The 27,530-nt window shown below is 39.9% G+C and overlaps 1 protein-coding gene across 1 annotated transcript; it reads right to left on the reverse strand.

Annotated features, from left to right (window-relative positions):
- Positions 1-1,816: 1,816 nt before the first annotated feature.
- Positions 1,817-27,530, reverse strand: LOC118123777 (oxysterol-binding protein-related protein 7). The gene is made up of 23 exons (XM_035181364.2): positions 27,391-27,530; positions 16,914-17,130; positions 15,549-15,692; positions 15,392-15,445; positions 15,135-15,248; positions 13,981-14,148; positions 12,369-12,510; positions 12,117-12,235; positions 11,729-11,818; positions 11,463-11,619; positions 10,763-10,896; positions 9,755-9,847; positions 9,123-9,303; positions 7,305-7,379; positions 6,643-6,857; positions 6,405-6,542; positions 6,251-6,314; positions 6,071-6,149; positions 5,826-5,970; positions 5,566-5,716; positions 4,603-4,729; positions 4,163-4,285; positions 1,817-2,795 (listed from the first exon to the last, which is right to left on the reverse strand). Exons 2-23 carry the CDS (start codon positions 17,076-17,078, stop codon positions 2,687-2,689), a joined length of 2,787 nt encoding a protein of 928 aa, XP_035037255.1. The 5' UTR covers positions 17,079-17,130; positions 27,391-27,530; the 3' UTR covers positions 1,817-2,686.

The following is a 27,530-nucleotide window of genomic DNA, read 5'->3' on the forward strand; positions in this document are numbered from 1 at the left end:
GTTTGAATGCTGCCATTAGCCTCAGTGTGCTGATCTACAACCTTCTGGATGCAGCCAGCCTGAGGACTCGGCCCAGGAAGCACTGGTTTTCTGTGTTGCACTCAAATCACATCTGTGGTTCATTTCAATACTAAAATTCAGTATATTAATGAGAAAACATACTGGAAAACCTTGCATTGAGACTTTTCTGTAACAGATGCACTGGTGTACAGAGTAACATATTGTGCAACATTACATTAATTGAATTAATATACAGTAATACTAGGTAGGGCTAAAACACGTTTTCAGGATACGTTTTTTACAGAGAGATGTCACTTTAGCCTCTCTTCATTACTTTTGTGTTAGTTTGCTTCTACTGTCCCAGCGGATTCTTAGCCATGTTATTATTGTACTGAACATAATTGGTGTTAAGGTTCTTGTCAACAAAGTGGTGTCCTTAACAGACCTACATCTCCACCCCTACAGCTGCTAGGAAGTATGGTCAGTCTCCATTTGATTTCCTTTTCACTTCCGTTTAAGTTTGACTAAACTGTGGTGGGTTTTCAACTTTTCCTATTGTGTGACTGCTCACATTTATTGTACAGACTATCTAGGTTTGGCTACCTAGGCTTGTGGGTGCACTTTATTTGTAAAACTTTCAGTAATGCTAAAGGAATAAAGGACGGTGTTATTGAAGTTTTCTGGAAGCTGGTGAAAGGAGAACTCAGGCAGCAGCTGATGTCTTACGAAGATTTTAATGTAGACTTGATGCATCAAGGAGACCAGAGGGTGGAACAATATACAAACGCTAACAGACTAACATGAGCAATTGTCACCTCCAAGTCTGAAGATGTCTCCCATAGCATCCACCTATATCTTCCTCTACTTGTGTCACCCATTCTAACAGCACATCCATGAATGACTAGAATTGCTGTCACCTTCTATGTTACATGTAGGTGTTCGCCTCCTATTGGATAGCTAAGTCTAAAGTATGCATAACTAAATCACATTGTGTCCTTATGTCTTGCCACTGGTGAAATAGCAAAAGAGTTGAAGTTGGTGCCTCTCTGTCTGGGTATCTGAATTAGATATGAAAGTCCCCAAGCGTAGACAATACAATGTGGATACTGTTTAGAGAGAAGGGAGTATCTCGCACACGCGCTTTTTGTTAGAACAAAAGTGTGCGTTGAGTCTATGACGGCCTTCTAAGACCCAAATCTTGAATATAAATATGTAGAAAGCGCATTTAAAAACCGTGTATATGGCCAGATGAAGTTTTTAATTGTGAAGCAGCAGGAAATATTGAGCGAGCATTAGCAGCAATTCAGAGATACAACTGTTTGAAAGTGAACAAACTGGAGAATACCAATGAACCGAGGAAGTATTTCTACTTTTACATTAGTAAATCATTTGAATGCATAATTCTTCTGACTGCCTTAGATAAAACTCCAGAAAGCCCCCAGGGTTCTTACGCTTTATCTTTAGACTGCTCTACTCTGCATGTACAACTTTCTTCAAGCATCTGGAACATAATCCATTTATTAATGAGACACTACTTAGTTACAGTAGGACAACTTAGTTGGAACAGGACACGTGTTATTCTTTTATTGAAGATTTATTAACACTATAGGATAATTGATCAACCTTTTTGGATTGCTTATTAGAAAGTGCAAAACTCATGTAAATGTACAGAATCTAATATATATATATATATAATAATCAGATTGCAATTCTATATATCACTACAACACAAATGTGTTGTAGTGATATATAGAATTTGTCCAGATTCTACTTAACGTTATTTACAGAAGATGAAGCTTATTTGAACAAGAAACTGTTGATTATGGAATTTTTTATTTGAAACAAAACCAAAGAAAAAAATATTTGATTAAACAGTAGTCTCTTTTCCTTATTAAAATCCATTGTTGAAACATCAATAAAAAAATATTTCATTGCATCAACTAAGAATAGTTAGCTGTCAAATTTATGTAACCGATGTGCCACAACTAAACATCAGAGAATACAATACGCACCATTTTTACAAATCAATAGGAGTTTACACATTAAGACTCACTGAAAAAAGAAGCAGGACAGCACCAGTTCACCTATAACATACACCACAAGCACCCGATTAGTCCTCCAATTGTTCTGGAGTCCTCAGCAGGAAAATATGCATCTGAATTTCTTTCTGAACTCTGTCATACGAAAAGAGCCCGACTACTATTTTTATAGAAATGTTAAAACGAATAAAATGGTGTAACAAACTATGGCATTTCCCCCACAAATATGATACAAGAACTTTACATGATGAGGCCTCAGTCCTGACAGGGAAACTCAACAATTCTAACAACATTTTTCTGGAGGGCAGTGATTCAATTTTAAAGTGGATTTTAAGTTAAGATTTGTGTTTGAATTGTGAATGATCATAGTTACTGTTATTGCTAGAGGTAGGCGAAAGGCTGCAAAGACATCCGGCAAAATCTGAATCAGTCTTCATTTGTTCAACTGCGGCACCTCACCTCGATGAGAGGTTGACGTATGCGTTCTTACATCCCTCTCCTCTACACCGTTCACTTTACAGTATATTCAGGCACTAACATGAACACAAATAGTCGTTTTTACCAATAGAGGGCTGCCTTCACATACTCATCTCATTTTAGCGGCTGGCTGGTTTGACTGAGTCTCACTTAACACCAGGTGCAGTGTCCTACCACAGGTCCAGGTTCTCCATGTTGGAGAAACCTGGGTCTTTGCGGAGCTTCCAGTATGTATCGTTGTGCAGCCACACTTCTCTGCCGGCCTCATCGAGAGTTTTCCTGAAAACATAAAAAAGAAAAGCACAACCGTTTGTTACTCAGCTGGTAAAAAAAATGTAATGTTAAACCTTTCAAAAGGAGTAGTTTGATTCATATCTGTACAGCAGGGGGGTTCAGTTAAATCCAGAGAGGTCCAGATAGAGAACTTTCCCTGAAGGTAAGGTCGGGAACATGATAAAGTCCAACTGGCGTGATGAATCAATGCAATATATATTGAAATATTAGATGTATCATCTTCTGTGTGTCATCAACAACTTAGAACATATAATGAAATAATATTTTGACATTATTTATTGTCAGTTTTCTTACTGAATTGGAGTTATAACAAAGTACTTTTCTCATGTTAAAAATAAATGCATAAAACGAATAAGTAAAGGTGTAATTTAAGTTTCCCTTTCTTATTTTGTTAACAAATTTTCAATTAAAAGTCTCAACCACACATGTTAACAAATGAAAATCATTTTCATCTTTTCCTCTTATGTCCAACCCACACTTTTCTTGTCCAGGATTTTAAATCTTACTTGGAATGGTGTAGTGTTGTATCACATTGCTGCTTTAATCAATTGCCAGTCACTGAAGATATGAGACTTACAGGTTTTGAACTCCCTGTCAGAAGAATGAACATAAGAGTCGGTCTAGTCTTGGTTTAAATCTGAGTTTTCACTGACTATTTTTCTCTTTTTAAGAAGCAGGTCATGTGAAGTCACTTTTCTTACATTTCTCTGACCAGTTTCTCACCATCTATTCTTCCTCCTGTTTCTTCCTAATGTGCACCTCTCACCACATCTGGCTGGAATGCTCATCAGAATTCACAGATTGGCTTAGTGACATCACACGAGTTGATTTAAAAACACATGCAATGGCTCTATGAGTTTCCTGGGCAGCTAAACCAGTGCCATAGAGGCTAGAAAAGCTGTGCAGGGCAAAATGTAAAGGCTTTGCCAGAATCTGACTCTTGATGTCTCAATTACTTATTGGTTATAGGCTGGGTAGGATGGCTGAAAAGAATAACACTGTATGAAAGCTATTGCCAGGTAGCTTAGAATTAAGACTGAAAATGAGGAGACATCTAGCCTAACCCTTTTGAATAAACCTTTAAAAACTACCCCATTACATCTCATCTGTGCAAAATAGCAAATAAATCAAGTGGTTGCTCATTCTTTTATAAACAGGCTCACTGACACAAGCGAAGTGTTTGAAATCACAAACCAGTTACACCTGGAGATGAAGACACTGTAGGAATCAAGCATTTCTGATAACAGACTTAACATTAGTGCTGATGATGAGGCACCTTTTAGTTGTGTCTAATGTATACGCATCTCATTTGAAATTTTCCATCCAAAGTGTTCAAAAGCATAGCGGCTCACCTGAAAAACTTGGGGATGTGCTCCTCCCCCATCTTGACCATTTCCTTCCTCCTCTCCCGCTGCTTCTCCTCCACCTCATCCTTCTTTTTATCTGCCTTTGCCACTTCGCCATTCTCCAGAAGCCTGATGAAGAGAAACAGGAGTTAAATGGTGAATGGACCGACTGCATTTATATTCTTAGCATTTACTCAGTGCTACACATCCAGTCACACACATGTTCATGCATCACTTCACTAACACACAGATAGTACAGCAATCGGGCAATTTGGGGTTCAGTACTTTGCCCAAGCATACTTCTACATGCAAACTGTAGGAGCTTCCAATTTAGTGTAATACCCACTCTACCTCCGGGGCAAAGACCTCCGCATAATTAAACTCTGCAACATGGAAGATAGGACAGCAAGACATTTCTCTTTTTAAACAAATACAAATTATTGTACCTCTGGTCTGGTCTGAAGCGTGCGTCAGTGGGTGGAAGAACAGCCTTCAGCTCAGGTGTCAGTTCGTTTAGCTCTCTGGCGTAATGTGAGAAGCCATAAAACTGGGCGTGATCATCAGGCTGCACGTCTAAACAGGAAAGAACTTTGTCAATATCAAGAACTCAACCGCTGGACAATGTGCAGAAAACCCACCAATTTGCAAACTATGTATTTGTCACTGTAATTCAACTAGTATTGGTAAATTATTTCTGTATCTTTGTAAGACAAGATGTTCTAAAAATGAATGGTTTTAGCAGCGTTACCGATAAAATTAGACGGTTTAGGGAGGAAAGGATGTGTCAGCTCAGTGTCTGTAGAGCTCTTATTTTGATCTTTGACATTAGATTTGGCTAGATTGATTCTGCACTTGAAGGTGTCCTTTAATTATATATCATGACTATAGCACCCATAGTCTAATTTATCATGACAAGTTTCATAATATAAGTTTTTACACTTCCCATGACAACCAAGGAGAAATCAGAAAGTCCACTCACTTATAAAAGTATTTTTCAAGCAGGCAGAAGTAGGCTTAATACATGCCAGTTTGTTTTTTTCTCTAAATCCTGCTCATTGTCAGTCAACCTTCCTCTCAACACATGATCAGACTCCACTGCACCAATGTGACTGGTGCTGCATGGGTTGGACACATCGTGTGACTACGTTTGTTATTTTTAAAAACTTTTTTGATGAATGTGGGTGTTACCACGTGAAAATCAAATGGTTTGATGCCTACAAAGAAAATTAAGTAGATGGTGTGGCCAGTGGGCGAATTTGGTAATCGGTGTGTGCCTGAACACTGTAAAACCGGTTATCCTGACAACCCTACCCAACACCTTACTAAGACTCTTTACATACATCACTGTAGATGAAGTCAAAAGCTGAATTTGTCAGGACATTTACATGTTCAAACAGGACTCTACTCACTGGGCTTCCAGATGCACTTTGGTGTAGGAAGGGTGTCGCAGAAGATGCCTTCATGCCAGAGGCCTCCAAAGCGATGGACCACCTCTCCAGCCCGGTCCAGAACCACACCCTGCACCTCGTTCTTACTGTTTTCTGAGCTCCAGTATCGAGACTAGAATATAAAAAGGGTCAGGGTGGTTAAACAGAAGCACAGGAAGAGTCCATGTGCAGGATTTTGACTTTTCACTGATTAAGCAGCAAGAGACAGCGGGTGGCCTGACCTTGACGAAGGTGATCTTGCAGGTGCAGACGTCGCTCTTTGTGTTTTTGATGACCACCTCACCATAGTGTTCCAACCAGCGCTGCTGACTCAGCACATTGTGGATACATGTCACTACCTTGTTCCATTCATAGTGATCCCCATACCTTCACACACACACAAAACAGGTCAATCAATCAATAATGTCTATTTTCATTTCTCTACTGTATTGTGTGACTGGTTTTGTTAAAGGAAGCAGTGGCTCACTTGGGCAGGGCAACGTTGACCAGTGCGCTAGAGAGGACCTCCATTGATTTCCCCCAAAACTTGTTCTTCCATCTCTGATCTAAGAGCAGACAGACCAACAGAAACTAACAGTGTTAGGTTTAACGGTGCTCATACAGAACAGGTGGATCAAGCACTTATAATCACACACACTGCTCATACCTTGCCAGAAAGCGAAGTTTTCTGACTCAGCATGGCAGGCAGAGATGGGTGGGTGATGGGAGACCTGTAAACAACACACATACATACATCTTGTTCCAATCCCAAATGGTAGAGATTTTGTCAACATATCTGTTCGTCCCTTCATGCTGGTTACCTGCTCGCTGATGAAATGGAAGCCTCGTTCTTCTCTGTGACTCTCATATGTTTCTCCTAGAACAGGATTGAAGGGTTTGTAATGATTCCTCCAGGACGCCCAGGCGTAGCCAGAGATGGAGAATGTTGCCACGTAAACCTGGTAACATACAGATTTAAAAAACAATTAATAAAGTTAGCAATGAGCTCAACTCCTTCACGGATCCAGCTGATTAGTGATCTTAGCAAACCAAACTCACCATTCGCTCATAAGGATCGTCAATGCTGTTGGCGATGTCTAGCAGCTCTGTGTACTCCAGCTCTTCACTGAGTCTCTGCAGCAGAGACAGTGGCTCATTTAGAGCAACCGGCATGGAGACTCTGGACAGGTCCTTGCCAATGTTGTTGTACAGGATGGTCATGATTCCAATTTGGCTGTTGTCTGCTCCTGGGGCAGGGATGGTGGTGCGACGACCTGGATAACACAAACCAGTACAATTCAAGGAAATTTAAGATCTTAAAATGCAAAGACCCACAACATGGCATTACATTTATAGCTATAAGCATATAGAAATAATAAAGACAAGTCTAAACATGATATTTTGTAGAGTGAATGGTAGGGAAAAGTGTGATGTTTACTTTAATGTTTCCATCAGGAAGCAGCATCTCTCATGACTAACAGTCAAAGTAAGTGAGTCATGCTTGCAAATTAAGGAAGTAATAGCATTTTGTCTTCCTCCAATTAATGTTTTCAACTTGAATCTGCAAACTTCACCAAAAAAAAGTAGTCTTTTATTACATTAACTAAGACATGAGAGTAGATCTGAACTGTAAATGATATGGTCCAAGTATGGTGTGAGTACTGAAGAGCCAGACATCACTGCTCTCAAATTAAATGAGTCAACAATAGAGGTGGCCTTACCAGTATCGGTGCGCGTTTGGCTTGGTCCGTTAGAAGCGTTGTTCAGACTGTCTCTGTAGTTGAGGGTGGCAGTGGCTGGAAAAGGAGAGGAGGAAAGTCATTCTTTCCATTCAATGGCCATCTTATGTCTTGCTGGTAAGAAAATGTTGTGGTTGTGCAGGATTATTTGACTGCTCCTGGTTACAGGCTGCTTGTGTTAAAGAGAACGTGAAACAGTCTATTTTTGATAAATTCTATACAGATTTAAGTGTGTAGTAATTTATAAAAATAAAAAAAACATGTATTGCTGTTACTGGCATGTGCGTTGGCTCTGCGCCATATTGATATTACGTCACTGGCCACATCATACGGTTGGTTGGTTGGAGAAGAGGCATAACGTCAACAGAAGAGAGGGCGTGTTACGACCGGTAATTAGTGGAAAATATGGCAGAAGACGAGACCGAGAGGGATTTTGAGGAGATAAGTAGAAACCCGATGGAGTATTCATTACAGCCTGTGAGGAGGAGGGAGAGAGTGCAGACGCCCAACTCCATTTTACTTGGAGCAGCAATCAGTGTCCACAGGAGCCTAGAGGGTGGGCAACACAACATGGAGCACGTGTGGTCACTGCACTGCAATGCAGACCGCAAGCAAGTCGATCTGTTGCAAAAAGGCAGATTTGCACCACCTGATGCTGTTGTGAGAGGGACGTATTGGAGGTGTCTATGATCTCCCTACGTGAAAGTCTGTGCAGAGACCCTGGAGCGGCCCATCAACAGCAGGTAATCTAACTAGCTCAAAACATTGCTAGCTTAGCTAGCATGTAAAACAGAAGAGATATTGTTTGAAATGTTGAAACAACGCACTTCTCCAAGTCACCATTTTAAATTAACTTTAAAATCCGCATTTGCAGTCTCAGTTTGGAAGCTAACATTAGTAGACTCATTAATTAGCAGGCTAGCAACAGACAGTTCACCAACGTTAGCTAGCAGGAGTCACATTAGGCAGCTAAGGCCGTTGGGTCATGTACCTGAGCTAATACAACCATGTAATGCCTTCAAAATTTCTCAACGTGATGCTACTCTTACATTTACTTTAAACCACCGATTTGGAGGCTATATCACTAAGAATGACACTGATTAAGGTGATTGTACCCTTTGTTTAACGTTAAGCTAATGCTAGTAGGCCCTGATGTTACCAAGCTCATAGACTTCTGCTTGGAAGAATACAAATTTAAAAACTAAGAGTTGTGGTTATGTAATACTTAAACTGGAGTACATTTTTTAATATTGGGTAATTATTAAATTATGTGTCATTTGGTAGACACTTTTTTCCAAATGACTTAAAATTAGTGCATTCAACATCTATGAGGGGCCATTTAGGGGTTCAGTATCTTGCCCAAGGACACTTCGGCATGCAGATGGGGAAGACTGAGGATTGAACCACCAAACCTTCTGGAGGACGACCACTCTATCCCTCAGCCGCCCCTATTAATAACTTTTAAAATGTTATATTCATATAATCAAAATACATGTTTAATAAATTGATATATTGTAGGTTAAGCTACACAGTAGTACATAAAGTAATTGATATTGTATCCAGCAACATAAAATGCATCAGTAATTATATTCCTGTAATATATATGATTCTGAAAGGTTTTTTTCTGTAAAATAAGTACATGTCCTGTACTTTAAGTACTCATCCAGTGCTAACAGAATATGCAGATATTCTTGTCGCTTCAGCTTTACTGTCAAAATCTGTAAGGATTTTTAAAGCAGGAATCCCTCTTTTAAATTATGCTAAATACATTAAGTGATTAATTTCCACTTTAACACTCACTGTGTCCCTCTTCCGGCTCAGAGTTGCTGGTGGTGGTGATGTCACTCAGGCCAGACTCATCCGAAGCCTCAGCCTCTGATGAGCTCTCGCACACGATCACTTCACTGGCGTCAAAATACTCTGCCATAGAATCGGCCACTGAGGGCGCACGTTGAACTTGACGACCCATAGATGGTGTCCTCTGTTGGGGGGAGAGCAAAGATGGGAAGAGGATCAACACACTTATTTTTCTGCAGTGTGCAAAGTACAAAGAGGAGACAGATCACTAGCCAACAGGCATGTGAGGAGACCCGTCATCAGACACAATCAACTCTCACACAATCAGATGTGAGGTTCAATTCTTACCGGTACAACCCACCAAACGTCCACACACTTTAGTGTAAGTGTGTAAATTGCTAACCTAATAATACGAACCACATGACAACACTCATTCACTTGAATTGGCTTGTAGCAGATTGTGCTCTGTTGTGATAGCAACTGGGATCATGTCAACACTTTGCCCATAATTTTGAGACAAACGTCACACATGTAAGGTAAGGATGAATGCAAATGGCCGACAGCAAGGTCAGGGAATTGCCATACACAAAGGGACAAACTGACTTTCACATACACAAGCACAATGCAGTACACACCTGGTCTGGACGGACTGTGCAGAAGGATTCGTCAGTAGAGTCAGAGGACAGGGAAAGCGAGTGGACTTTGGTCAGACGTGACTGTATGTCAAGCTACAGACGAGCATGGACATGCACACATACAGAGAAGCCATGCAGGACACAAGAGGAAGCACAGAAAGTCAAAAACATGGAGACTCCACATCACGTAGTGTAGAGCAACGTGTCACTATTCTAAATGTCTATGTGGCCAGAGGATGAAACTACATCCTTTTATGTAATTCAATTAAATTTTTTCGTGTAATCCTCCCCATCTAATAAACACTAATATCTTTAACTACAAGCTCAGTGCAGAGAAGAGAACAGGAATTTAAGTGACTTGTTAAATGTTGCTCACAGTGATAATGCAGGTCGACAGGCTGCTGCCAAGCAACAAACAACGAAGCAAAGATCAGTCACATCAACACTCGTTAAAACATACAGAGCTATGCAGCACAGTAAGAAAGGAGACAGGCAGTCGAGATGAAACCTCACGTAACAGCAAACTACAACTGTTACCGAGCAGCGTCAGTTTGACAGCAGGTATTAACACGCCCATCAACTCATGCAACTGCTCAGTTTCAGTATGTGAAAACGATTCTTCTACTTGAGTCTTTGTGTGTGGAAAGAGGGAGAGAAAGACTTGAGGTGTGTTCTGTCAGGTCACACCTGTGACAACTTGTGCCTATCCTGTCTAGAAACAGCCCAAACCTGACAAACAGTTTCACACAGCACCTCTCCTACACACCGCGAGGGCTTGGCAAAAGACAGCAAGGGCTTGGCCCTCGCTGTCTTTTGCAGGCCGATACTAATATTTTGCACAGGTAATCTGCGTTTCCACTCTGGGATTCCAGCAGGGTAAGTGAACAGAAGTAAAGAGGGATGAACACTAATTAATTCATGTCATCATCCGATTTTAAATGAATGAGGATGGTTTGAGTTTTGTTTCTAGGTATCCCAGTTTTGTCCCTGTGTGTTTGTTAGTGTTACCTCTGACAGTGTGCTGCACAGTGTAGCAAGCTGGTGGGAGGTGTTCTGCCTCAGGTCAGGGCTGTTCCAAGCCTGCCTCAGTCTCTCTCTTTCCAAGGATAAAACCTCATGAACGGTCCTGAGAGAAGAATGAACTGCAACAAAGATAAACCATTTTAGAAAAAAACAGCAGAATATTACAACTTTATTGTCAATCTCAGATTTTTTCTTACATTGTAATTTTACTCTTCCCTAAAGATTGTGGTGCATTAAAACGATTTAAAACAATTACTATGAAGATCAAATAGAAATGTGGAGCCCATTAAGCTCATTCTTTCCCAATAACAGATTTTGTCAGCCACTTAATGCAAATCGGTGGGAAACTTTGGTCATTTACAGGTTGTGAAAATTAATTAAGTTAACTTACTGAATGTTCATGGGTATTTATTTCATAGCTACCACTAAAAACTAGTATTTCTACTTTCTTGGCCAGAAAGTGATCACAGATCTAGACGACAAATTTTTTATTGGAACTTAAATTACTTGCAAATACTAATAATGAGATTCAATAAAGGTATTGACAGAGCCGTACCTGATCAGTGTCTAAAGTTGACTGATGTTTCTCTTAATCAAATTTGTTTTATGGATTTCAGAACAATCAAAAACCATCAAACACTAACTCAAACCTATTCAGAGAAATAGAGTTGTTAGAAGTCTGTACCTCTCTGGGAGACAGTGCAGATGTCCTGGTGGAGTTTCTTGGCCTCGGGTGAAGTGACCTGAGGGTTGGACAGCTGAGAGTAGACGTGGTTCGGGATAGACTGAACAGATGCTCCCAAACCAGAGCTGGGATTGGTGCTCAGGTGGCTGGAAGTGAACTGAGAGCACAAGACGAAGAAGAGGTGGACTCAACGTATTAACAAAAACATTGACATGACTCAATCATAACAAGAGCACATAAGGTTAAAGTAGTGAAGTCAGTCTTACCATTCCCCCCATGGCTTCAACACGGGACAAAGTCCTGGAGTGACCAAACCCCTTCCCACTCTTCTTCTTGGGTTTTTCCAGGGAAATATTCTGAAACGAGAGGCCAAGACTGTTAAAGCCTCTTTAAAAAAATATAAAATAAACCCCAGTTATTCTGTTGCTGAATATGTATTTGTAGTCTGACGAATTACAGATCATCTACAGTATCTTGAATGCAATCAGTTGGTTCACTTAGCTTAATATCCCCCTTGAAGATCAGTGATGTATTATCTTATTCAGGGCATTATTGTCAGCTGTTTCATAAACATCTTGGGTGAGACATGCGTCAAATAATCTGACCCCGCTGTTACTTTTCCAGTGAAGTAGTCTGAGGAACCACAACACTCACCTGCATGCTGATTCGCATCTCCAGGTCTGAGTTAGTGATTGGCAGGCCTCCTTCCAGCCAATGGAGTCGCTGGATTAGCTGAGCCAGTTCTGTCAGCTCTGTCTGACAGCGAGCCAGGTCTAACAGAGAGAAGGTCAGAATGTCAAAGATTAGAGATCAAGCGAAAGCGCATACAAAGATTTGCTTCTGTTACGTTCATCCGTCACTAAGAAAAGCTTCCATCTGAGGATCAGGATTTCTGGTGGCTCTCACCGTTAGTGGTTGAATCAATGTTGTGGGTCTGCTCCAGCCATGCCGACACCTTGTTGGTCACTGCGGGGTGGGAGGCGATAGCAGGTGCGGGGCTTCCCATCTCTGTTTGGTACACTGAGGCTGAGCTGGCATAGTGAGGAGGCTGGAAAATTAAACCCATCACAATTTCAGCTACAATAAAAACCAATGACTGCTGTCTAGATTCTTAAATGTGTGACGAATGAGTTACTTTGTGTATTAAGAACGCAAATCTCTTTACCTAATGAACTGCGACACTGGCACGTGTGTACAAGGTATAATAAAATTGGTAACATCTTATGATTGATGATTGCGTTTTGAATTGAAATAAGGGAGATAAACTTTGAACATTGAAATACAGTCCCTTAAAAGTAGGGTTGTTAAGTTGTATGTTGTTTCTGAAACACTGTAGTTGAAATCCTCTTCACGTCCTGATAGCCATCAATAAATAGTCATCTGAAAACAGAGTATCTTCAGCCCTCACAGAACTGTAATAAACATTCAGTCCAAATGAAATGATTGGTTAGTGTACCCATCTGTCACTAACCGACCTGCCTGCCTGCACCCCGTTTGTGTTTTCACCTCACACAGGTCTTCACAAGCCAGAGACACATACACCAATGAAGCAGAGATGATAGCCAGAAGCTAGTGATTGAGTCACAGAAAAGTCGGCCTCTAGCTGTTGTCAGACAGAACATGTTCATTTGTTTTGGGGGAGTAACTTTGACGAAGGGGCCGATGGGAGGGGGTGGGATGACAAACACGATCCACTTGTGTTTTTCCATCGTCATAATAGTGACTGTGAAACTGAAGTGTTCCCACACAGCGGACTTAAATGATGAGGGAGGGTCTTCACACTCCTGTTTGTCTGTTGTCGCTTAACCACGAGCCTGCAGCACATCCAGTCCTTCGCCAACGTTGTCCCTCAATTTGAGACCCAGGTGCACAAATATAAGTTCTGCACGTGGACTCGCTGCATTCGTTCGGTAAACGTGCGTGCTGAACATAAAGGCCGGTTACATGTACCGTTACACCCCTAGTATCCACATGTTAAGAGACTACGAAAACAGAGTGAAACGTCAAAGGCAGTGGAAGCACTAATGTTTTCGCCTGTTTGTTTCTTTGTTGATTGATTTGTTTGTTAGCAGGATTAGGCAAAAACTACTTGATGGATCATCACAAAACTTGGAAGGACGTGGTGTGGGTCAGGGAAGAGCTTTGGGCTTGATCCGGATCAGATCGAGAATTTTTTTTAACTGTCTTTAACATTGTGAGATATGATTTTTTTTATCTTAAGGCACTTTTAGGGAAATAATATCGGAGTGTGTGAAAGTTGTTGCAGCTTGATAAAATTTATGGGGACTGTTGGGCCTTAGGGGAGGTAACATCCTTGCCCTGAGTTGTAAACATTTAGGATGTACTCTGTTTAAACAGTTTCACTGGAACCTCGTTTTCTCGTAAGTTAGAAAAAGACATTTCATATGAAAATCCTAGACCTAAACTTACACATCTAAAATCTTACCATAAGAGGAATAATCATGAGGAATGTGTTTTGTTAAATTTTGCATGAACTGCAGCAGGAATCTCTACTTACTGTTGCTCTGCTTTTCTGGGCAAAGGTGGCCATGGCTGGGAGGGTACTCTGGCCCATGGAGAGAGCATGAAGAACGCCATGATGGACACTCATCGCCTCGTTTTTCCTAAATACACGATGGGCACACAGCTTGGTCAACCAGATATAGAAGATATCGTGGGTCTTTGCCTAACAGAAAGGAGGAAGAGAGAATAAAGGAGGTTATACATGAACTAAAAAAGACAGGAACAAGCAGAAAGTAATACACTTTACATCAGTAATACACGTTTACATCAGAAGAAAAAAGGTACTGAACATATAATTTCTTCATTTGGATCTTTTAATACAACATATGCGTATATATACCATCAAGACCAGCTGCAAAATTTGCATGCTTTTCCCTTTAGAGCTAGATTAGACAAAGACATTGTCATTCGCTGAAATATTTGCTGGAACGGCGATATATGGTTTGTTTTTTAAGTGCAGCCTCCCAAAAAGTTTTTGAAGTAGGTTTCAGATGACACTGAAGTGACAAGATGTGCATGGTGTTTTAGCATTGTGATAACTACACATTGTTTAATACTTCAGGCTTCTTCAGTTCAGTTTGCTTTCACTGGGTTTGCTATTTTGCAGAGGCGCAGTCAGAAAATGAAAAAAATGCAGTTTGAGGAATTGACTCGCGTTTCTGCTTCAACTGTGCGAGAGGATGAAGTAACCGCTGCCCGCTCCACAGTAAAAGATGCACAACGAAGCTGAAAATCATATGACTCCTCTCAGAGATTGGGGCAAAAACTGGACTAAATTGTACAGTGTAAGCCAAGCTTAAGAGGGTTAGGTTAACTATATGTACTCTGAGCTTGCCGGCTTTCATGAAGTTTGGGGCAAAGGCAAGGATTTACAATGAAAACTAAATGTTTAAGCTATCAAATGTTATTTTCTTCATGATTGCCTCAGAGGATAAGAAATAAAATATATTTTAACTTGGCAATTCTGACCGCTCTTCAAGGTGGTCATATTCTTGCTTAGGTAAAAGAGTGCGTTTATATTTGGCGGCTTAGGTCTTAATTGTTTAACTTATGAGGCTCATGTGATCTTCAAACAATGTTTTGGAAATTGCATTAAACTGCTTTGTGTCCCTAAACATAGTTTAACCATGTCTGCAGTGTGTAGGTTACCTTGACATGGTAAAGGTTGTCTCCAGCATCCAGGTCTATGCGTTTGGACTTCTTGTTAATGGACATAACAGCCAGACTGACGTCAAGGGAGCCATGGAGCTTCCCTCTTTGAATCTAAAACACAACAATGCTTTTTTTATACATTCCCTTTTTATCTATCAAACTAATTTACATTAATCTGAGGCCACACTGGAATCAATTTATTAACACAAGAGCTCAAGTTTGTGGGCCAGGAAGGTGCAGCTCTGTTTACTTACATCTTGCTGTGTTTTTGAGTACTTGAGAATTCCTTTCTCTAAAAGGAAGTATCTCTGAAAAGGGCAATCACAGTGAGATGTTAGAAAATAAAAGAGCAGGCATGATTCAGTGCAATATTGACTTAACAGAACAGAAACATGCACATGCTATGCTAACCTTGTGCCAGCCTTTGAGCGGGTACTTCCTCCTCTTCATCAAGTAGCCCTCACAGATCCCAGGGATAGCAAGGTCCAGAGAGGAGCTGGAAACTAGACCCAGATCCAGTTGCTGCATATCTTCCAGCACCTCCCAGTTACGAGCCTAACAGACAGAAATCACAAAATAAACCACGTTTAGGAAATACAAAAGAATTTTGTATTTAATCTTTTTGACACTTAGTGTGTGAACGTATTCTGAGACAAAGGAATTTGATGAATCATATTTAACTAATCAGAGCCGGGCTGACGGACAACCTGTATGGACGAACATTAATGCCAAGCAAAGTAATATTGTAAAGACAAAAAACTCTGTCACTAAAACTCTAACACCATCAGAATTTTCATAGCCACAGTTTTCACTATTTTCAATTTCATCCAATGCCTGGAAAAATCTACAGGTAGGGCTGGGATGACACATCGACGTCATCAATAACAATACGTCAATTATCACAACGTGTGTCGACGCGTCGTAAGGAAGGTGGTTTTGCTCTTCACCTGAAGAGCAAGCTGAAGCGAAAAATATCGCCCACGATCATCTATAGCAAAGGGCGCCAATAGGCAGACCGCGGTCCGGACCCAGACGCCTTTCTATATGGACCCAGACCTGTTATAAAATGTTGACGGAGCGTTTCTATTGTAACCCGCGAACTTTTCTTGCATTTACGGCAGTTTTTTAACCGGCGCAGCTTTTTCGTCTTTACGGTAGTAAATCCTGGCAGCACAGTGTACAGTTTACTTCTCTCACTAAATAAGAGCAAGTGGGGAACAAAGAGAAGTGTTAAAGCTGTTTAATTAATATTTGTTGATTGTTTATTTGTGTAATGAAGTTATATATTAAGAAAAAGAAAAGGGGGAACTCACTCTACATCTTTTGTTTTTCTTAAATTAAGCACTTTATTTTAAGATGCCTTTTTCAAAAGCTCTTTATTTATTTATTTTTAAATGGAAAACTTATTTGACTTGAAAAGAGAAAACATTATTAGTGAGATGAAGTATTCCTGTGAAAAAAGTTCTGTGTCAGTTAGTTTTTTTTAAATTTATTTTGATAAATTCATTATTATAATGAGTGTTAAAAAAAATCGAAGAATTAATAATAAGATGAATCGATAGGTGTAGCCCTATCGATGGGTGAACAATATTGAGGTAATATTAGATGTGAGCCAGTCTATTATAATCTGTTACATTTTAAGAACAAAAGACAACTCAAATACAGGAAACAATGAATGAGTAAGTAGCCAAAATAGTGCAAAATACAATAGACAGGTAAATATAGGCTTTAGAAAGTTCTACTAAAATGTTTGTTTTCCTTCTTTAGACTGGTTACCTGCTTTGAATGTTTGGAGGAGCCAGTGCTGCTGCTCCGTGAGTGGCCAGGTTTAAAAGTGCTGGCGGGGGACTTGTCGAGGCTGATCACAGACTGGCTACTGTCCATACGGAGGGGGCACACCTGAGGGTCCATTGCTGTAACGTGATAAGGAAGTCGTTGCATTGAATCGAAGGATCTTCAGGGCAGGACGCGTCTCATGGCAAAGTACATGGGTCTGCACAGAACAACAAGAACAGTACAGTGATGAATCACTCATGAAGGCAAAGACAATAAAACAAATGTACAGTAAAACAATCCCACAATGATCTTTAACTATTATGAGACTATGCTGATAATGTTATTAGCCATCTTGTTTAAACAGTACATATACAGAGTTAAATATAAATAAATTAAGATACGACTGAGCTCAACGGTTCCAGAAGTTACAATTTTATATAGAAGCCACAAGTCGTACGATATCAACTGTGTTCTAACAAAAACGTGTTGTATTCGTCAAAGAGAACAACTACACTACCCACAAGCCCAATGTCGGGCTAAGACTGGATCATCAGCGTTACATAATGTTTACCAAAGAACAACCGTGCTACAGTTTTTAGAGACGATGGCGAGTCCAAAGGGGTGAAAATCACAACAAGTCGTATACTGGAGAGTAGTGTTACTGAGGGCCATCTTATGGGTTGGCAATGGTTAATGATAGGTAGTTTAATAACTTATCACAGTTTTCTTACCTTCGGCTTTTTTCACTTTTCTAATATTTTTTTCCTCGTAATTCATCTCATTCATAACCTCATCCTTAGTAGCAAGCTGAATGGAAAAAATGTATTAAATAAAAATATAAAATCGGCCACGATCATTTAAAGCAGGGGTCACTAACAGGCGGACCGCGGTCCGGACCCAGAAGCCGTCCCGTACGGACCCGGACCTACAGCCAAAACAGAAGGTTATGATTTAAAACCTGACGGGGCGCTTCTATTTGTAACCGGCGCAGCTTTTGTAGTCTTCACGGTAGTGGTTTAGCGGATGAGGAAACGCACAGACCAATTGCATGCGAGTTAAGCCATCCCACGTGATACTACTCAGCCAATCAAGTCTGTGCATTCCAGGCGGTAAACATTGCGACTCTACAGTGCAGACAGATGAGAGAGTTAGAGGCAAGTTACACATGAAAAGACGGTAGAAAGAAAAAGAAAGATAGCGATACAGGTAGAGAAAACAAAGGGAGAGATACAGAGGAGTGAGACGGAGAAAGGGAGAGAAACAGGAGTGAGACGGAGAAAGGGAGAGAAACAAGAGTGAGGCAGAGGAAAACAGGAGTGAGACTGAGAAAGGAGAGAAACAGACGAACAAAGTGGGGGAGTGGGATATAAGAGGGGAAGAAAGTGATTCTAAAACTGTTCAATTGTTAAGATGTGTTGAGATTTAGTATCTGTAAAATTGGTTGAGACTTTTGAGTCAAGATGTGAAACAGAAAAAGGGAAATTCAAGCTTTTGCCATTCTATACGGACCCAGAAATATTATAAAATGAACCTGCGCAACTTTTCAAGCATTTACAGTAGTCTTATTTTAACCTGGCCTTCTTTTGTCTTTACCGTAGTAAAGACTGGCAGCTACTAACCTTAGAGTTACTTCTCTCACTGAACAGTGACAGAGAAAAGATTGTTAAAGCTGTATAGTTAATATTTGTTGAGATTGTTCATATGTGCAATGTAGTTATATATTAAAGGGACATAGCATACCCATTTTACCACAAGTTGATATGGTTCCTTGGGGTCTTAATAAAATGTCTGTAACATACTTTGGTCAAATACCACAAGGATCATTTAACAGCACCCTTTACCCTGTATAAAACAGCCCTCCACAGCGACCTGTTTTGACTGCCTGTTCTTTAAATGCAATGAGCAGTCCCCCCCATGATTTTAAACGATATAAATTACATATTTTATATGATATAAATTATCAAATATGCATCCCATACTTGTATTTCCTTGTTGTCCTGGGTTTAATTTTCAATCATTAGGCGAGACCTTTTACCCGGACCCGAATTCCAACAGCCAGGCCAGCGGCACTCCGTCTGTACCGGGAACTACTGTAACGCGGAACTACTGTAACGCATACAGTAGAGCTGAACACTGCGGGTCGAAGCGCTTCGAGCCGCCTGCTGACGGACATTTCTCAGCTGGCAGCCCCATAGATGTATATAAGGTCCCGCGATTCTGCTTTCTCAGCTTGTTATTTACGTTGAATTGTGAATACACTGGAGTCCTCCAATGGCGTGGGACATTCTCACACCTCCAAAAACATGAGTGAATCGGGACCGCGGATTCTGAAGTAACAGTGTGGGGACGGACGGGACGGGAGCCAAGACATGTGGGAGCTTCGTGTATTGTTCGATTGATTAGAGAACTATAACAAGCAGTGTTTCAGATTTTTGGTTGGTAGACATGCCAGATACCCACATTAACTGTAGAAGCATAACAAAGTGGAATTTGTTATATCCTTTAAGAAAAAAGGGGAAACTCAAACTACATCTTTGTTTTCCTTCTAAAATTAAGCACGTTATTTTAAGAGCTCTGTACTTAGTTTTTAAAGCCAAACCTTATTTTACTTAAATAGAAAAGAACAATTATTTTATTATTATATTATTAGATGGATGAAGTTTTCCTGTTAAAAAAAGTTCAGTGTGACTTCAGTTCAAAGTTTCAGTGTTACTCAAATTTTACCCGAGGATTATTTTTTGATAGACTGCTAAACTTTTATTTACAGCGTTTTGATATTCTGCCAGAAAGATAGACATTTTTTTGTTTTCATTTATTTTGTTGTAGCTTAATGTAGATTGATATATTCCTTTTACTTGAATGGAACAAGCCCTTGCACCAATTTTATTTTGGAGAGATTTTGTAAGGGACTGTAAAAGGCAGATTAGCAGTTCAGACTGGGCTAGTATTTGTTGTGGAATAATGACTTGCAATTCATACTTTGTTTTGTCATATTTGTTTGTATTTAAGGTAAGATTATTCAATAAATATAAATGACAAGTTTTTTTAATTTTATTTTTGATAAATATAAATTATATTTATAGAGTAAAAAAATGTGATTAATCGAAAAAAATTATCATTAGAGTAATAGATAAAAAAAAGAATCAATAGGTGCAGCACTATTTAGGACAATTCACTGTAAACAAAAAAATTAATTTAAAAAAAAAAGCGTAATCTTGTGAATACTTTTTGGTGTGCTCCACTTTGTTGGTACAGTCACGTGTTTTTTTTGTACTTCAATTTTCACAGGCCATTTTCAGTGCATGAGGGCCTTCACCGTGACAGATATGGCAACACGTGGGACTAAGAGCACCTCGATGGTGCACTTGAGTCTTAACAATCGACATCATAGCTATGCAGCAGCATGGGACGTTCCAACACTTTCAAATCTGTGAAAATGGTGAGAGAACGAAAAATACGTCATAATTTCTATGTTGCATGGCATAGAGGGCGCACACGTGAAAGTAAAACGTCAATTTATAGGTCTTGAAATTTCAGGGCCAAGTGAGCCAAGCAGCCGGCAGATATTTTGGCAGCCACATGTTGCGAAAGTCATTTCCGTTGAGTGCTCAACAGTTTTTGAACAGCACTACCCCATTGGAATTCAGGCAGTGTGCTGATGAGTACACAGTGTACTACACGTGAATGCAATGAGTGCTGGGAGATACAGTAACAAGAAAATCCATTCTAAAAATATTTTGACTGTCATTTCTCTGTACATCTTGCACTCTGCCATAAATGTCACCTTTATTATATTCCCTTCATCTGTTTTAATCAAATTGTTCTTTTGCATCTTGTCCTACCCAGCTTAACGCTGTTAAATAAAAATATATATTTCAATCGATGCAAATGTGAAGGTATTAAACCATTCCATTTGTCAGACAACTGAGACCCTTTCACTTGTAAACCTTATTCAGCTTGTATTGGGTTTTATGATTGAAACAAAGTCCGTTAAACTGAAAGGATAATTGAGTATACAAGATGAGGCTTGTAACTTCAAATGTAAAAGACACATTTCTAAAAGTAAAATAAACAACTACCTAAAATCTTCGTGGTGATGTAGGAAGTCACCAAACAAACGACACAATTACATGCAAAATAATGAACCAATAGGAGAAGCATTGCTCATTGCAAATCTAGTGGCTCTTCCTGCTCCACTGGAAAAATAAATAAGCAACACGCCACCCCCTCAACTGCTGTTATTCACGTGTCTCATTCAGCAGGTGACAATGGCCTGTAAGAGGAAAAGTTTGCAGTTGACAATCCAGTGCAAAGTTTTGAGCAGCCTGACCAGATTGTGGAAGCGGTTTGATGTTGATGGCAGGAGGCAGTTATCACACAATCACAGGTTGTGTTCACAGAAAACTGCGATGCTCCACTTCCGTTTAGCTGCTACTCCTGAACCAAACATCAACTGGGTTCTTCATTTCCTACTTGATGATAATTGGTTAACTTATCACTGCATTATCAAATGTCTTCCAGAGTGCAGAAACTGAACTGCAGCCCTGAGCTACAATTGAACAAATGTGTACATTACAAATATATACAAATACAATTGCATACATTTGTCCACCTTCAGAGATTTTACTATAGCATAAATAATTTAGTGTCAAAGTAAATGTCATTCTGGTCAACCTAGGTTAAAACTTAAAAAAAATGTACTGACGTTTTAACATTTCATTTATCATGTGCCATATAACCAACCCTTACTCTGAGTATGAATGAAAAAGTGCACAAGAGCAAGTAGTAATAATGAAGACAGTATGTACACCACTAGCACATGAATCCAAGCCATAAAAGGCATCAGCAGTTGAAATCAGTTAAGTCTTCGTAGCACAGTAACAAAAGAAACACACCTCTGATGGCCTGATGTCTCAACACGCCACTTCCCCAATGGTTCACATGAGATCACTTCAGCTTTTGCTCAAGAATTGTAAAGCTGTAGAATTCCTCTCAAAGTTCCTCGTAAGAGAAAATACTCCTCAGATTGTTTTTTTCCTTTTACGTCTCCTTCAGTATCTTAGTGTCCTTTGTCAAACTCCGCTCCGCTCCTCTCCGTGTTAGACAGAGCAATGCCACACCTGACTGAGGACATGCTCGTCAGATAAGTGCATTTCAGAACCTGCAGGTATCTGGGCGGGGCTGAAAGTAGAGCAACACTCTACCTAACCAGACAGGCCGGCTCTGTCATCACGAGGTGTACAGCAGATCTGTTGTCCCATTGGATGCACATTCGAAACTTTAGCTTAAATTTGTATTTCATTATTAATACTACTTGCATATTGCTGCGTTCACTTTAAAAAAAACAAGAAAAAAAGAAAATAAATTTTCACTCAACTGCCAGAAATAAGCACAATTGCACAAATTGTGGATTAATCCACCACTTAAAAAACAGTTCAAAAAAGTTGCACTATTACCTCTTAATACAGTAAAGTTTGTTCAATACTACAGTTTGCAAATGAACGTTACTTTTTGAGGCATTTAAAAAAAGAAATGTCTCTCCTCAGTAGGAACCCAAGTAAGCTAATGACAATGAGAAATTGGAGAATAAAAGGACTCATCCTTTTAAGTGCACTTAGTTTATGGTTCTGCGTGGGGTTTTTAAAAAGTAAAAATGTACAATCCCAATAACGCCATGTATTCAGGTATTGTAATGCTACAGGTGGAGGGGAAAATAAGGTTTACAAGCTGCCTCGTGGGCTTCATTTCAAAATACAAAGCATTCAGAAAAAGTAAAACATCTTAATCTACAGTGGCTCTATTGATGATATTTTTATATCTACCTATAACTATCGTCACATCCTTTGTTATGCTAAGGAGCATCCTGTTTGCTTTAATATTGAATTGATTGACAAGACCAACTGTGTATAGAATGTCCCAAAATTGACATTCCATCAGTATTATTGTGCATTATGACAGCCGAGGGATGCTGTGAGCTGAAGGCAACAACATTCCCTGCATACTATGCACTAAACACCATTATCGGATTTTTACATTCCTTCGTTACAGAGACAATGTGAAACTTTCGAAACATGGAATGATAAGTACTGAAAAATTACCTTTAGGGCAGTGTGATGCATAACCCCATGAGAAACATGATATGGATGTCCAGAAAACATGATATGAAAGCATGTTGTTTACTATGCAGATGGAGGGGGAGGTGAAGTGTTTGAGTCCAGAAAACACACCGAGTCTCAGAGGTAAACAGCATGGAAGCCAAATCCAGTAAAATGTAAGTAAACAGAATAACATCCCTCCATACTGCCCCTGGGGTGTCACTTAAGTGTCCGCAAGCCGCGACATTCATATTCGACTAGAAACACGTTATTTACACTGCGTTTTAAGCCTTAAAGTGCACTGGAAGTGGCTAGGCTAGTTGACGTATCACCACAATGGTGTGTCCCAAGGCGCTGTTTTGAGACGTGAAGGGTCAGAATACTTACTGAATGCACTGTGGAACTCAGGAGTCTACGATGCTAAAGCATAAACATGATGCACCACTTTAAGGAATTTCAATTGCAGGGGGAGACTGTGGGAATTTATTGTGATACACCTACAGTATATTGAAGACAACTACAAGGCTGCTATCTACAACTCAAATCTCACAAGTGATCATCTTATCTGCTATTTGGCAGGTATTTCAGAAATCACCTCTCAGCGATCCCAGATCCCCTTAAGCTGTAACTAATAAACATTGCCCACTAATTAAATAATTTGGTTAAAAATACCTTACAACCGTTGTTGTAACCCAGGTATGACAGAGAACATGAGTTATGTGGTTTCACCAGAGAACCAGATAATAAGCATGGGTGAGATTCATCCCTGACAGAGTCATTAACACAACCTTAACATTACATAAGGTCTGGTGACAGTTCAGTCAAGAATTGTATGAAGTCATCGAGGCATCGCGTTGCTCACTGTTGGTTTAAATGCACTGTCATATGTAACAACCTTGCTTTTCAAATCAATTGGATTGCAACACAGTGGCTGGGCAATAAACCAAAAATGTATCGATACCAAATATAACCTCTAACAGACTTAATCTTGCTCATGTAGGCTAATACTTTCCCCAATGCGTGCATTCACGAACTGTCAGGTTTCTTCTACGTATATATTTTACAGCGGCGGCCTGGGTCCCTTGTACCATATTAAATTACCCTGCCGAATGTCCTCACTGCTCGCTCCCCCTGCTTGCCTGCGCTCACTTCACACGTTAACAGTAAACACCATTACTAATGAGAAGTTATTAGGACCTGAACTGTAATGAAGTTTACTTTGGGTTTGTTTGCCCCTTACGCACACAAATAAGTTCAACATGCGTACTCGCTGCATTCGTTTGGTACATGTGCATTCCGAACCGAAAGGCCTGTACCCCAAATATTCGGTTGGGATACATGTACTGTTACACCCCTACATGTCAGTAAGTGAATATTGAAAACATGGGAAAATAATCGGAACTATGTGGTACTGAATTGTTAAGTTTGACTGTTTAACAGGTATCATTGGTTCTTTGGATACTGAAGTATCACAATATTTCTCATCATGAATACATTTTTTTCTTCCTGGATAAATATATTTCAAATACAGTCTGTAACTCAATTTGTGCAGAAGACCTTTAAACGTTCAAGGGGTATTCACCATATTGTCCTTGTTTACACCCAGGGCATGCGCAGTAGGTAACTGCCGTATGTCAATATCGCAAAATGCTGTGAATACTCCTAGAGGATGTTATACTGTGATTAAGACGTATACATGGGTACATAATGCCACTAAGGACAGAAAACTCCACATCTTAATTTGATTATTGACCTTTCTGGGTTAAGGTAATCAGAAAATGCTGTTTATATGGCAGTGTCTTATACATATTTGTCTTAATCTGGTTAATATTATGGTTGTCCACTTGGGATGTCACGATATGAAATTTTGGTGCCACGATTATTGTCAGAGGAATTATCACGGTTTCACGATTATCAATACTCTAGAAGGAAAAGTACACGACAAGCAATATATAGCTAATAATATAGCTAATGAACTAAAACATTTATTATCATCGACTATATCAATTTAGTTTTTATAGTGCAACGTTTGGCTATTTAAAAACTATTTATGCAAGCTATATTATTTAGTTGCCTTATTGTGGAAGGCTGGTCAGTGAATTTGTGTTTCCTCTCATCATAAGCAGTGTATCTGTATGGGACCTTTGTTGTGAAGGGTCACCAATGGAAGTTGTTCTGTTTCGGGAACAAGGTGTTAACTAGTTGTGTAAACAGTCATACTGTCCTGGTTCAAGCTCACATTCTTCGTGTCCTTATTTTACCATTACCTCTCAGTATAGGTGAATTACACTCCGGCAACATTTATAATGGTTGAGAGAAGAGAGAGAGAGGGGTGTGTGCGTGTGTGTGTCTCAGCATGTCAGCTGCTCCTTCCGAGCAGGTCAGCAACTCCAGCGTTGGTGGAGATGAGGCTGTTACTTCAGTTCCCTCTTGTCAACTAACGTTTCAGTAAAGGGGCTCACACAAACAAGCGCACGCACACAAAACATGACTCGTGAGAGGCAGGACACCATAGTTACATATCTTAGTTTTTACAATTCTTACGGTTATGAAACCGTGACGTTATGAAGATGCAGCTATCTTAAAAATCCGTTAATCCCGACCTCCCTAATGTCCATATATTCGTAGTATGTGCTTCAGAAGTTACCATAAATAGTAATGTTTTCTGACTTAACACTTTGACAGGTCACCTCATTTCTGTCTCTCAGACCGGCCAAGACAAAACAAGGAGCTCATATCTAAAACAGGGATACTTCTGTAACATTTAAATGGTTTGGGTATGAAAACCACAATGGTAGCTATGGTAACTGAATGTCAGATGCACAAACACTGTATCAAGGATTTGTTATTAAAGAGAAGTACTGTCTGGAACAATATGTGCCATCATGTACATGCCTTTGTGATGTCACAGACAAGCCTGAGACCTGAACAGACTGGTTCTCTCGCCTCTCGGCCTCCCTTCTTCCAGGAATGTGCCAGAGCAACATGTCCACAGGCGACTGATAGAAATTCTCTCAACAAGGTTCACAACCAAAGAGAAGAGCTCTGGTTGCAGCTTTGTACTACAAGATAGGAGGGGAAAGTCAAGTGCTTTATCTGGAAGTTGCATAACAAACTCTGTTTAGGATTGTCAATATTTTCAAAAGTCCTTAAGCTTGAAGAAAAATATTTTTTTATAACAAAGTCTTTAATTTATGTAGACCTCATTTGTTTTGAACTTGCTGGCTCTGATTACAGCTGTTAAGCCAAAAGACTTGTTGTATCACTTTGCATTTCACACAATAAGACTTGCTGTCTTGTGATCTGAAGTTTTGTAATTGTAACTAAGGGAGGGTCACTTACACTATGCGATCTTTCATCAGGAGAAACTCCCGACTGGGCCTCAAACTATTTGTAATCACATAAACACGAGTTTACACATAGCGATTGGCGCCTGTTGATCAAGCCCGAATCGGGAGCTTTTGTTGGCGACTTGCAAAACTCGTCAAATCGGGTTGAATTGTGGAGTTCAAGCTGATAATTAACTCCGCCCCTTCTCATGGGGAATCGTTCCCACCCGCACACTATGTAAATGTAAGTTACATAGTGTGAGAGAGAAAAGTGAGTAAGCAGAGTTGGGATGGACTGAATAAATTAAATATATATAACTTAAAATGAGTTAATATAATTAAAAAGCAGTCAATTGTCCCTTTAATTTCCTCATGATTTCTACAGTAACATCCTGTGGGGGGGGGGTCATCCTGAACAATTGTGAGGTGAGAATTTTTTGTCACCTCATAAGGGTTAAAAAAAAAAAAATTCCAATATGAGAAAGTTATGAGTGATATAATGAAAAAGTAGCAAACTTTCCCTGTAACTTTCTAATAATTTCTACAGTAGAATCTTCTGAAACTCCACATACTGACCGTGGGGTCACCATGAATAAGACAGAGCTTAAATTTATTGGTTACCTCATTAGGATTTTTTGAGAGAATATTTGTTTCAACCCAAGCAGCTGTTCCGTCAGAGCACAGGTATTTCACAAACGCTGGACCACGTGCCTGCAGCCTCAGGACGGTTCGAGAAGAACAAGTAAGTGCGTGTTTCGAGTTGTATTCACCTCGTAGCATCATTAAATTACAGCAAACACCACCTACCACACAATATAAACAAAATAAAGATATGTCGGGTTGTTAATAACCGACACACTCAATTAAATAGTCAGCAAAGGCTTAATTCACGAGGCAAATTAAAGACGTAATTTGCGAGATATTCACTTTGAAAAATACAAAGCGCGCATCGAAACAATTTATTTTCCCACCGCAAACCAACTGTGAAGTCACAGGCCCCGGACCCAACAAACATTTCCAAACAGTGGTGGAGTGAAGGGACGGAGAACTGACCTGAGATGCTCCGGAGGTGAAGCAGCGTGAGGCCGACAGGAGCAAACACCTGAAGGAGCGAAGAGCGGAGCCTCCTGCAGCCTCTGCTACCTGCTAACTGCTACCTCTGCGTGCGCGTGCCACACATGGCAGTTCAGCAG

This window comes from Hippoglossus stenolepis, chromosome 16 (assembly GCF_022539355.2).
Source record: "Hippoglossus stenolepis isolate QCI-W04-F060 chromosome 16, HSTE1.2, whole genome shotgun sequence".
Classification (NCBI taxonomy): Eukaryota; Metazoa; Chordata; class Actinopteri; order Pleuronectiformes; family Pleuronectidae; genus Hippoglossus; species Hippoglossus stenolepis.

Excerpts from the sequence above, each read along its gene's own strand:
- LOC118123777 (XM_035181364.2), bottom strand. The coding sequence starts at position 17,078 with ATGCAACGACTTCCTTATCACGTTACAGCAATGGACCCTCAGGTGTGC. Across the intron at positions 9,304-9,754 it reads GCACAGTCCGTCCAGACCAG|AGGACACCATCTATGGGTCG; the intron begins GTGTGTACTGCA and ends TCCCCCCAACAG. Across the intron at positions 6,150-6,250 it reads AAACTTCGCTTTCTGGCAAG|ATCAGAGATGGAAGAACAAG; the intron begins GTATGAGCAGTG and ends GTCTGCTCTTAG.